The 13,105-nt window shown below is 37.8% G+C and overlaps 1 protein-coding gene across 3 annotated transcripts in view; it reads left to right on the plus strand.

Annotated features, from left to right (window-relative positions):
* SMARCC1 (SWI/SNF related BAF chromatin remodeling complex subunit C1) overlaps positions 1 to 13,105 on the plus strand; it is a gene marked incomplete at its 5' end in the record, with an annotated part of 178,823 nt that overhangs the window by 108,260 nt on the left and 57,458 nt on the right. For all 3 annotated transcript variants that reach the window (XM_082847256.1, XM_082847255.1, XM_082847257.1), the window contains 2 exons: positions 1,092 to 1,350; positions 2,569 to 2,730. In XM_082847256.1, the coding sequence (XP_082703382.1) occupies positions 1,092 to 1,350; positions 2,569 to 2,730 (421 nt within the window). The remainder of the gene's footprint in view (positions 1 to 1,091; positions 1,351 to 2,568; positions 2,731 to 13,105) is intronic.

A 13,105-nucleotide genomic window follows, 5' to 3' on the forward strand; every position in this document is an offset into this window, starting at 1 on the left:
CTACAGTGGGGTTTTTAGCCACGCTACTATTAACATTTTGGACCAGATAGCTTTTTTGTTGTGGGGTCTCTTATGTGCATTGTAGAATTTTTAACAGCATCCACAGCCTCTACCCACTAGGTGCCAGTAGCACCTCTCCAATTGTGTCAACCCAGAATGTCTCCAGCCACTGCCAATTGTCCCTAAGGAGACACAATTGCCCCTGGTGGAGAGTCATGGCTGTAGATAGAACCATGTGAGAGTAGTAACTTTGGTAGCTACAGTAGCTCCCCAAGAGATTCTTTTACCCAATTCATTCCTTGAATTTCTCAGCACCACCTATTTGTGGCTTCCTTCATACTGTTCTATCTCCCTCCCCCTTGGAGACTGCTTTTCTTGTTTTTGTTGGAGTTTTTCAGCATTTTCTCTGAAAAGTTAAAAATTTTTAAACTAGAAATGTGTGTGCTCTATGAATTTTAGCATCAGTTTCGTAATTTTTAACAAAGTTTGAATGGGATTGCATTGAATCTGTAGTTCAATTTGGAGAGAATTGACATCTTAACAATATTGAGACTTCTAATGAATGAACACAGCATATCTCTTCATTTATTTAGGTCTTTGATTTCTCAGCATGTTTTATTTTTTCCAGCATATTGGTCTTACACATTCTTCATTATATTTTTTCCTAAGTATTTCATTTTTGTGCTATTTTAAATACTTTTTTCCAATTAAAAAATTTTCATTGCTAGTATATATGGAAATATAATTGAGTTTTTCTATTATCCTTTTAACTGATGACCTTGCTAAACTTTTTAGTTTAATACCTTTTTTTGTAGATTCTGTAGGATTTCCTATATAAGCAATCATGTGTGTATTAATAAAAACCAGTTGTTCTTCCTTTGTAATATGCATGCCTTTTATTTATTTTTCTTGACTGATTGAGAATTTAATATAATAATGAAAGCAATCATAGCTACCTATTTTCTTATGAACAGTATAACCATTTTCGTTACTGTTTTTAAAGTCTGTCTAAAGGACAGTCACAGGCTTCTGCTGTCATTAAATACTTCCTTGTTACCGGATATTAAAGCTCCTGTTTTTTTCCATTATAGGCTCTGGAGATGTATAAGGATGACTGGAACAAAGTGTCGGAACACGTTGGAAGTCGCACACAGGATGAATGCATCCTCCACTTTTTGAGGCTTCCCATTGAGGACCCATACCTTGAGAATTCTGATGCTTCCCTGGGGCCCCTGGCCTACCAGCCTGTCCCCTTCAGTCAGTCAGGAAACCCAGTCATGAGCACTGTTGCTTTTTTGGCATCTGTGGTGGATCCTCGTGTGGCATCTGCTGCAGCCAGAGCGGCTTTGGGTATGAACTTTCTTAAGCCATCTCACCAGAGTAACAATTTCAGATAATGGTTTAATACTTCCTTTCATGCTAATTTTATCTCAGATTTACGTGTTATCGGCTGTTATATTCATTTCAGTTATGTAAATAACAAAAAAAAAATCGGATATTACCCCTTGAAGATACCATGTTGTATTTGAAGTATTATAACATTTTAAACTAAAACACTTAAAATATAATAATTTTCAAACTAAGAGCATTTATTAAGAATTCAGGGGTTCCCTGGTGGTGCAGTGATTGAGGATCTGCCTGCTAATGCAGGGGACACGGATTCGAGCCCTGGTCTGGGAGGATCCCACATGCCACGGAGCAACTAGGCCCGTGAGCCACAACTACTGAGCCTGCGCGTCTGGAGCCTATGCTCTGCAACAAGAGAGGCCGCGATAGTGAGAGGCCCACGCACTGTGATGAAGAGTGGCCCCCGCTTGCCGCAATTAGAGAAAGCCCTCGCACAGAAACAAAGACCCAACACAGCAAAAATAAATTAATTAATTAATAAACTCCTACCCCCAACATCTTCTAAAAAAAAAAAAAGAATTTAGAGGGACAAAACAGGTTTTTAATGGTATGTTTTGTGATTCATTCAGAATTTTATATAATTGGCAAAAAGGAGTCATTTAACATTCTTGGATTACAATAATTCTTATTAGAATTTTCTCATACCATAGAACTCTTTCTTGATTTTCTGGTTCTTTTATCCTTATTGTTATCTTGATTAAAATCTAGCCAGCAGAGTTAGATGAAATTTGGGCAGCAATTTTTTATTTTTTTTTAAATATTTATTTAGTTTTGGCTGCACCTTGTGGCATGCGGGATCTTAGTTCCTCGACCAGGGATCGAACCAAGGCCCCCTGCAGTGGAAGTGTGGAGTCTTAACCACTGGACCACCAGGGAAGTCCCTGGATAGCAGTTTTGATTGTTACTAATAGAAATTTAAAGATCTCCTGTTTATATAGTAAGACACTGTGACATGTAAGGTAAAACATAGAGTCATAGAATTTCGTTACTGTACATGTTTATCTCCTTTGGCCCTCTTGATTTGCTGGGGTAGATCAGATCGAGTCTCCAGAAAGGTCACTAGGTTACACACGATACACTAATGTGTCATATTACCTAGTTTACATTGAAGCAAATATTTATGCAAAGCCAGATCACTGTTCCATTTTTCTTCTTAAACAGAAGAGTTTTCTCGAGTCCGGGAGGAGGTACCACTGGAATTGGTGGAAGCTCACGTCAAAAAAGTACAAGAAGCAGCACGAGCCTCTGGGAAAGTGGATCCCTCCTATGGTTTGGAGAGCAGCTGCATTGCAGGCACAGGGCCAGATGAGCCAGAGAAGCTTGGTGAGTCACTGCTGCCCCCAAGAACAGGGATAATAGGTGTTGTATTTTCCTATCAGCTTGCTAGAATAATTGGATCTGCTTGCACTTAAGAGTGAGTACAATGATCAAAAGAAACTTGCATCGTAAAAAATTAATGTATGTTTTTTTATCTCTTCCTTTTATGATAGAATTTTTAAAATTGTCTGATAACCGTTTTTGTTTTATGTTTGGCTGTGTTGGGTCTTCGTTGCTGCGTGCAGGCTTTCTCTCGTTGCGGCAAGTGGAGGCTACTCTTCATTGTGGCATGCGGGCTTCTCATTGCGGTGGCTTCTCTTGTTGTGGAGCGTGGGCTCTAGGTGCGCAGGCTTCAGTAGTTGCAGCACGCGGGCCCTAGAGCATGCGGGCCTCAGTAGTTGTGTGTGGGCTCAGTAGTTGTGCCTTGCGGGCTCTAGAATGCAGGCTCAGTAGTTGTGGTGCACGGGCTTAGTTGCTCCACGACATGTGACCTTTTCCCGAACCAGGGATCGAACCCATGTCCCCTGCATTGGCAGACGGATTCTTAACCACTGTGCCACCAGGGAAGTCCCCTCATAACTGTTAATAATATCACAGTTGTGAGGTATCTGATGCCTGTTTTTAGATCTAGGTTTTGAGCGTATAGACATAAGAATTCAGAAAGAGGACTTCTGTGGTTATTTTAATTTATATGTTGCTGAGTAGGTTTAAGTTTATTGTTGTTTTGGGTGATTTTTAAATTGAAATAAAATTCATATAAAATGCTTCATTTTAATCACTTAAATGTATATAATCCAGTGGCTTCTAGTAAATTCACAGTATTGTTCATTCATCACCACTAATTCCAGAACATTTTTGTCACCCCAAAAGAAAAACCCCATACCAATTAAGCAGTCACTTCCCATTTTTTCTCACCTTAGCTCTGTTGACCATTACTCCGCGTTCTGTCTCTATGGATTTGCCTATTCTGGATATTTCCTATAAATGAAAATCATACTATGTGTGGCCTTTTGTGTCTGACTTCTTTCAGGCAGCATAGTGTTTTCAAAGTTCATCCATGGTATAGTGTAATTCAGTACTATGCTGAATAATATACTTGGGTGGATATACCACATTTTGCTAATCTATTAATCAGTTCATGGATATTTGTATTGTTTCCACTTTTTCATACTTTTGAATAATGCTGTTATGAACATTCATGTACAGGTTACTTGGTGATTTTCTGCTTCTTGGGTATGTAGCAGTGGAACTACTGGATCATGTGGTAATTCTTTATTTAACTTTTTGAGGAACTATCCAGCTGTTTTCACAGTGGTTTTACCATTTTGTTTCCACTAGGAATGTATGAAGGTTCCGATTTCTCCACATCCTTGCCAACACTTGTTTTCCCCTTCCCTTTTTAAAAAAAATACCCAGCCTGTGTGTGTGTGAAGTGGTATCTTATTGTGATTTTTTATGTGCATTCAGTTTGGGGAGTATTGCTATCTCAACAGTGTTAAGTCTTTCAAGCAATGAACATCAGATGTCATTCCATTTATTTTAGGTCTTTAATTTCTTTAAGCAATGTTTTGAAGTTTTTAGTCTTGTATTTCCTTTGTTAAATCTTTTCCTTTGTATTTTATTCTTTTGAATGTTGTAAATGAAATTGTTTTTCTGATCTTAGGGAGAAAGCTTTTAGCATTTTATCGTTAGTTTGATGTTATATGTTCGATTTTCATAGACGCCTTTTATCAACTTTCGAAAGTTCCCTTCTGTTTCTATTTTGTTGAGTGTGTTTTATTGGGGGTTTTTTTGCGGTACGCGGGCCTCTCAATGTTGTGGCCTCTCCCGTTGCGGAGCACAGGCTCCGGACGTGCAGGCTCAGCGGCCATGGCTCACGGGCCTAGCCGCTCCGTGGCATGTGGGCTCTTCCCGGACCAGGGCACGAACCCGTGTCCCCTGCATCGGCAGGTGGACTCTCAACCACTGCGCTACCAGGGAAGCCCCTTGTTGAGTGTTTTTATCATGAAAGGATGTTGGATTTCATCAGCTGCTGGGTTTTTTTTGTTTGTTTTGTTTTTGCTGCACGCACGGTATGTGGAATCTTAGTTCCCTGACCAGGGATGGAACCTGTGCCCCTTGCAGTGGAAGCGCAGTCTTAACCAGTGAACCACCAGGGAAGTTCTCATCAGCAGCTTTTAATGTATCAATTGAGATGATTGTGTGGTATTTTTACTTTATTCCATAAGTAAATATTTATGTGTTACATATTAATTGAGTCTCACCTGTTGAACCACCTTTGCATTTCTGTGATAAATCCCACTTGATCAATGTGACTAATCCATTTAATATTCTATTAGATTAGGTTTGCTAGTATTATATTAAAGATTTTTGCATCTATAGTCATAAGGGATATTGGTTAGTACTTTTTATTTCGTGTGATATCTTTGTCTGGTTTTGGTATCAGGGTAATACTAACTTCTAAGAATGCTTTAGAAATTGTTCTGACTTTTGGAAGAGTTAAAGAAGTATTGGTGTTTGTTCTTTAAATGTTTGATAGAACTTGTATGTGAATCCTTCAAGTCCTATGCTCTTTTTTAATGTTTTTTTTAATTGAAGTATAGTTGATTTACAATGTTGTGTTATTTTCTGCTGTACAGCAAAGTGATTCCATTATACATATATTATTTTTTTAATATTATTTTCCATTATGGTGTATCACAGGATATTGAACGTAGTTCTCTGTGCCATACAGTAGGACCCTGTTGTTAATCCATTCTGTATATAATAACTTACACCTGCTAACCCCAACCTCCCACTCCATCCCTCCCCCAATTCCCTCCCCCTTGGCAACCACAGGTGTGTTCCCTGTGTCCATGTATCTGTTGGTTTCATAGATAGAGTTCATTTGTTCATATTTTAGATTCCACATTATAAGTGATATCATATGGTATTTGTCTTTTTCTGACTTACTTCACTTAGTGTGATAATCTCTAGGTCCATCCATGTTGTTGCAAACGGCATTACTTCTTTTTTTTTTACAGCTGAGTAGTATTTCATTGTATATATGTATCACATCTTCTTTATCCACTCAGCTGTCAGTGGACATTTAAGTTGTTTTCATGTCTTGGCTATTGTAAATAGTGATGCAATGAATGTTGGGGTGCACGTGTCTTTTCGAATTACGGTTTTCTCTGGATATATGCCCAGGAGTGAGATTGCTGGATCATATGGTAATTCTGTTTTTAGTTTTCTGAGGAACTGCGATACTGTTTAGTGGCTGTATTTAAAATGGTTTTTGACTACTGATAGAAAATCTGTTTACTTGCTATAGAAAGTCTATTTTTCTTTTTTTTTTTTGTGGTATGTGGGCCTATCACTGCTGTGGCCTCTCCCGTTGCGGACCACAGGCTCAGCGGCCATGGCTCACGGGCCTAGCCACTCCGCGGCATGTGGGATCCTCCCAGACCGGGGCACGAACCCGTGTCCCCTGCATCGGCAGGCGGACTCTCAACCACTGCGCCACCAGGGAAGCCCTATTCTTTTTCTTCTTGAAACAGTTTTGGTAGTTTGTGTTTTTCTAGGAATTTGTAGATTATCAAATTTGTTCACCACACACACAAGAATAAATCATAAAACCCTAAGTAGAAACAACTCAGGTATCCATCAACTGTATGGATAAGCAAAATGTAGTATACAATGGAATATTATTTGACCATAAAATGGAATGAAGTGTTAACATATGCCACATCATGGAGGAACCTTGTAAACATTATGATAGGTGAAAGAAGCCAGTAAAAAGGACAATATAGTATGTAATTCCAATTATATCAAATGTCCTGAATAGGTAAATCTATAGAGACAGAAAGTATATTAATGATTGCTTAGGGTTGGGAGGAACAGGGGTAAAGGGGGATGATAGCTAAAGGGTATAGGTTTCCCTTTGAGGTGATGAAAATGTTCTGAAATTTACTGTGGTGATTGTTGTACATATCTGGAAAGATACTAAAATTCATTGAATTGTACTCATTTTGATGGGTTGATCATATGGTGAATTATATCTTGGTAAAGCTGTTTTTTTAAAAGTTCATAATGTTCTTTTATATTCCTTTAAAAAAATTATTTATTTTTGGTTGTGTTGGGTTTTCGTTGCAGCACGTGGGCTTTCTCTAGTTGTGGTGAGCGGGGGCTACTTTTCGTTGCAGTGCACGGGCTTCTCATTGCGGTGGCTTCTCTTGTTACAAAGCACGGGCTCTAGGCATGCAGGCTTCAGTAGTTGTGGTGTGCGGGCTCAGTAGTTGTGGCTCGCGGGCTCTAGAGCACAGGCTCAGTAGTTGTGGCGCACAGGCTTAGTTGCTCTGCGGCATGTGGGATCTTCCTGAACCAGGGCTCGAACCAGTGTCCCCTGCATTGGCGGGTGGATTCTTAATCACTGCGCTACCAGGGAAAGCCCTATATTCCTTTTTATTTCTGTGAGGTTGGTAGTGTTTCCATTTTCATTCCTGATAATAGTAATTTGGTCCAGTTTTTTTTTCCTTCATCAGTCTAGAAAAAGGCTTGTCAATTTAATCTTTTCAGAGAACCCACTTTTGATTTCAGTGGTTCTCTGTATTGTTTTTCTATTCTCTTAATTTATCATCACTCTGATCTTTATTATTTCCTTCCTTCTCTTGCTTTTGGTTAAGTTTGCTCTTCTTTTAATAGTGCCTTAAGTTGGAAATTGGGATATTGATTTGAGATCTTTCGTCCTTATTAATGTAGATAACGTAGACTTTCATAGCTATATAAATATCCCTCTTTTTGCTGCATTCCGTAAGTCTTCATATGTTTTGTTTTTGTTTTCGTTCTTCTCAAAATATTTTGCAGTTTCCCTGGTGATTTCTTCTTTGACCCATTGGTTGTTTAAGAGTATGTTTTTTAAACCACTCAGTGGTCTTAAGCTATTCTAACACAAACTCTTAAAATGGAGAGGTTGATAGAAAATAGTTTCTTAAAAAAATAAAACAGCATGTTGTTTACTTGTACCAATTTGTGAATTTTTAAGATTTCCTTCTGTTATTAATTTCTAGTTTTATTCCATTTTATTCACAGAAGATAATTTGTGTGATTTCTATTTTTTTAATTTTATTAAGACTTGTTTTGTTGCTTAACATATTGTCTGTCCTGGTGAAAATATTCATGTTGTATTTTGCTATCATTGAATGGTGTCTTCTGTGTATGTTTGGTGTGGCTGGTCTGTAGTGTTGTTCAAGTTGTCTGCTTCTTTATCTTTTTTCCTAGTTGTTCCATCCTTTTTGAAATGTCTTGGAATCTCCAACTATTGTGGGTGGACTGTATTCCTTTCTTCAATTCTGTCTGGTTTTGCTTCATATATTTTGAGACTCTGTTGTTCGTTGCATGTATGTTTATAATTGTTATATCTTTTTAATGGGTTGACCCTTTCATCATTATATAATACCTTTTTCTCTTGTAACATTTTTTGTTTAAAAGTCTATTTTATCTGATGTCAACATACCACTCCAGCTGTCTTTTGGTTGCTGTGTTTTCATGGAAAAGCTCTGAGTTCATTACCTCTGAGTTTTCTCATCTGTAATAAGAGATGGTTAGATACTCTCTATAATGTGTCATTTAGCTATGCCAGTCTGTGATATTGCACAAATGATATTTTTGCTAATAAGGACTTCTATCTGTTTTTGTTAGTTGATCTTGAAGAGGAGTAGAATTTTAATAAAGTAGCTTCATAAACAGTACTTGACTTCTCAAACGGGAAGTGTTCCTATATAAGAGGGTAATTTTCACACTAAAATACAGTAAAAATACTGTTTTATATATAATTATCAGTAGTGTATTTCCAACGTTTCTTGCGTTGTTCATTAATTTTTTTCATTCATCATGAAACAATTTCTGAAGAATAATTCAAGCTAAAGATTTATTGCTGTCATCTTGCCTAATAGTTATGACTTTGTATCAGTTGTATGAAATTTATACAACCTGTGCTTCAGCTGCAGTGATTTTGTCTTTTTCATTTATTCTTATAGGATAAAGATAATATGAAGTAAAAATTTAAATTGTCAGCCAGTATGCCACAGATGATACCATCTGAACTCCTGGTGCTCTATTTTAGGTGGTTTGAGTAGGTACCAGTAAGGTCTCTTCTAGCCTAAAATGTTAGAGTTTCCATGAGTTTGCATAGGGCCTACCCCTGTTGTTTTCTCTACTTTCTTGAAAGTGTCAATCTAGCAGTTTCATTTTGCAGATAATGGAAACAGATTTTCAGATTAATCAAAGTTCTCACTCTAGTCTTCAGAACAAATTATTGACCTAACTGTTCTTGATATTGGTTACTAATCCAGAGTACCAAGGCTTTGAGTTAAAAAGTAATTTACAGTATCCACAGTATTTCTTAGTTTGAAAACTCACTTATTTTCCTTTCTCTTAGATGGAGACTGAAATTAGCAAACCAAGCCACATCTCTGTTGCTCTTTGTTGATTCTGCACCATGAGGCAGTGCCCAGCTCACGCCAGGAAAACCTGGGTCTATTGAATGCCTGGGAAAGGTCTTACTTTCCTCAACTTTTTTTGTGTGTTTTTGGTTCATTTGTAGGGTCTTTTGGTTCCCTGTGGTCATGGAATTGAAAAGGGTTGGCAAAGCCTTCTTATTTCATTCAAAGAAGTTTCTGTACTCTGCAAAATCCGGGACATGGTTTTACATGTAAATCTGTTTTAAAAATTTTGGTAGATGATACCATAAAGGATTAGTGGTTAAGAAACAGGTTGCGAAGTTGGCCATTTCTAGTTTAGTGGGATTTAAAAGAGGACCAAAAAAAAAAAAAAAAATCTAGCAACCTTAGTCCTGTGGGGCTAGATTTTCCTGATTCATTAGTGAATGTATGATTTGTAAAGCTTGGATCAGACTGCTGCAGGAAGCACTGGAGACTACAAAGGGTGATTCTTTGAATGGCATGAACAGTAAACTTCATTCGTAGGACCTGGAGGTGGCCTATCAGGTAAACCTTTCTGAAGTGCAGTGTATACTCACTAGTTGCAGCAATAGAATTTGGGTCCTTTTACCATTTAATAAGGGTTAAGGAAAATACCAGGCTAATATGAATATTTCTAAATGAGTTGTAGACAGAATTCTATAACTAATGCTGGCCTATTACAGTTAAAGTGATTTATATTGGGCTATGACTAATAGAATAAATTAGGAAACAACAAATGGTGCTCCCTGTAGAACTGGCTCAGCAAAGTTGTAGTGGGGAGTCAATAGTATATCTCCTATCTTTCTGAACCACATTACAAGTTCAGAGTTCAAAGAAAGGAAGTATCAAATTTACATTTAAACTTACACTTTATATAACAAAATAGTGCCTTATTACATAGCACACAGATTTGAGATAGAATGATGTAGGTTTCCTTATCAAGGTAATATTCTGCCTGGGTGGTAGATTAATCATACTTTTTATTGTGATACTTAATTTACGGTTACACTAGTAACTTTTATGTATTAATGATGGTAAAATGATAATATGGGAAAAAATAAATAAGTTTCCTTACGAAATACAAGACTGGATTTCTCTCATTAGCCTATCTAACTTTTTATTGTGGATTTGGGGGGAAGTATTTGGTGAAATAAAAGTTAGTTAAGATAGGTGAACACTAGGTCTGAAACACCTTATTTTTCATTTATTAGGAGACTTCTCATGGGAATTATTTAGGGAAGTAAGTGTTATCAAAAGGAGTTTCGTTTTTTTTTAATGAATTGTTTTCTAATGCTGGTGCTGCTTTTTTTTTTTTTTTTAAATCTTTGGCCGCATTGGGTCTTCATTTCTGCGCATGGGCTTTCTCTAGTTGCGGCAAGCAGGGGCTACTCTTCGTTGCGGTGTGCGGGCTTCTCATTGCAGTGGCTTCTCTTGTTGTGGAGCATGGGCTCTAGGTGCGCGGGCTTCAGTAGTTGCAACATGTGGGCTCAGTAGTTGTGGCTCACAGGCTCTAGAGTGCAGGCTCCATAGTTAATGGTGCTCAGCTTAGTTGCTCCACGGCATGTGGGATCTTCCCGGACAAGGGCTCGAACCCATGTCCCCTGCATTGGCAGGCAGATTCTTAACCACTGCACCACCAGGGAAGTCCCAGGAGTTTCTTTAGTTTAAGCATCTTTTAACACTGTAATCATTGATTAGTATCTACTGATTTCTCTAAGTTTGTATTGTTTTTTGTTTGACCAGAGACCATTCTAGGAATAGAAAAAATAATACTGCTATTTGAGACCTTTTTTGTTTAACCTAAAAATATTATGAGATTTTATTTGCTTTCAGTTATAGGGGAAGGTGAGAGAAGTTAAGAACAAAGAAATGAAGAGAAGTTTTAAACATTGCTTAGAAGTCATCGGAAACCAACATTTCTTTCTCAATCCCCATGTTTGTCACACATTATATAGGGGTTTTCTGTTTCGACATTTAAGGTTCTTTTCAGGACAACCCTTTGGAGAAAGTGGCATTGTTATTAAGTAGAAGCAAGGAAACTAAGGTGTTGGCAGGTTACATTGGCATGCTTGTTAAGAATGGGGTAAAATTTGAACCTAAATGTCTCTGACCCCAAAGCTCAACCTCTCTTCCCTGTAGCATGCTGACAGAAGTAAAATATGTAGGAATGTTTGTGTATTTTTCATTCATTGAACAAGGATCATTAAAGGTCTAATAGCTCCATTGTATGTATTACGTTATATACTATGACAAATGCAATAGGAAAAGACCCGGCCCTCCTGAAAACCTAGGCTCTGCGTAAAGAGACAGGCAAGAGTGACTGTGGATGTTTCATCTATACAAGATTAAGTGCTGAGAAACTCACAGCAAAATTCAGTGTATGAGCCCATACCACATAACCATTCTTAGACAGGATATCAGTTGTTTTTTGTTTTTTGTGGTTTTTTTGCGGTACGCGGGCCTCTCACTGTTGTGGCCTCTCCCATTGCGGAGCACAGGCTCCGGACGCACAGGCTCAGCGGCCATGGCTCATGGGCCTAGCCTCTCCACGGCATGTCGGCATGTGGGATCTTCCCGGACCGGGGCACGAACCCATGGGATATCAGTTTCAAGCTAAACTTTTTTTCCCCTTTTAACTGAGAGATAAATAAGACTGTAAATATATTGTGTTATCATGGCGTCTCATTGTGTTCTAGGTGCTAGGGTACTGGTAAACAAAGCCAACCAAAATTTCTGCCCTTGTGGACTTTATATTTTATATGGAAGATGGACAGGCGTCTAATATGTAAAACTTAGAATGTATAAATTAAATGTAAATATGTAGAAAGAGTGTGTTGGCTGGTAAGTGGCATGGTGAAAATAGAGCAGGGACCTGTCAATAAGAGTGAAGTGTGGGGAATTGCAGTTTTAAATGGTCAGGGAATGCATGTCTCACCAAGAAAGTGGCATTTGAGCAAAGATGTAAGTGGAAAGCAAGGAAGGGGGAACTGTGTAGACATCTAAGGTCAGAGGGTTCCAAGCATTGGGAGCAGCCAGTATACAGGCCGCTGGACAGGAGCTGCCTGGCATAGTTGAGGAATAGCAAGGAGAATCATGGGCAGGTAGCTGAATTGCAGGGTAGAGGAGGTCAAGGGAGATTATGAGGGGCCTTGTGGGCCATTGTAACATTTTAATGTTTACTCTGAGGTGGAGCCAAATGAGGGGTTTGAGCAGAAGAGTGTCAGGGTCTGACCTATGTTTTTAAGTTTCATTCTACTAGGTTGAGAATAGACCCCATCTAGGAATTGTTAAATTTGATTTATTTTTCAAATAACGTACGTAATATATTTGAATATTAAAGATTTTTTAAAATTTTATCACTAAGCCTTTTATTAAAGAGCTTCATTAATTTTTTAATTTGACCTGGAGACAACAAAATAGCCTTTCTGATAACCTGTTTACTTGTAGCCAAACATACTGAAATGTTGATAGGATAGCACAGTGAAATCTTATATGCCTACCAGTTAGGTTCAATTTTGCCATTTTTACCTATCTAGGAATCTAATAAATAATTTTTATTTTATTATGATTTTGGTGAATTATTTCAAAGTAAGTTGTAGACATCATGATTCTTTGTACCCCCTAAATAATTCAGCATGTGTCTCCTAAGAATAAGAACATTTTCCTAAATAAAAATCATAACAGAATGACTCTCAGCCCCTTTTAGGTCATCAGCCCTTCCCCCAGAGAGTTGGAATGTATATGTATATTTAAGAACCTGTCAAGAGTCTGTCAGATACTTATTATTGTACCCTCCATTTGTATTTCCTAGCCTCAAGTATTGGTTTTATTTTATTTATTTATTTTTGCTACTGAGTAGATTTACTGTCTGTATCTTAATTCTGGTTTAGAGGAATTTGAAAGATTAAGTTCATTGATGC

Source organism: Leucopleurus acutus (assembly GCF_964270905.1).
Source record: "Leucopleurus acutus genome assembly, chromosome: 10".
Classification (NCBI taxonomy): Eukaryota; Metazoa; Chordata; class Mammalia; order Artiodactyla; family Delphinidae; genus Leucopleurus; species Leucopleurus acutus.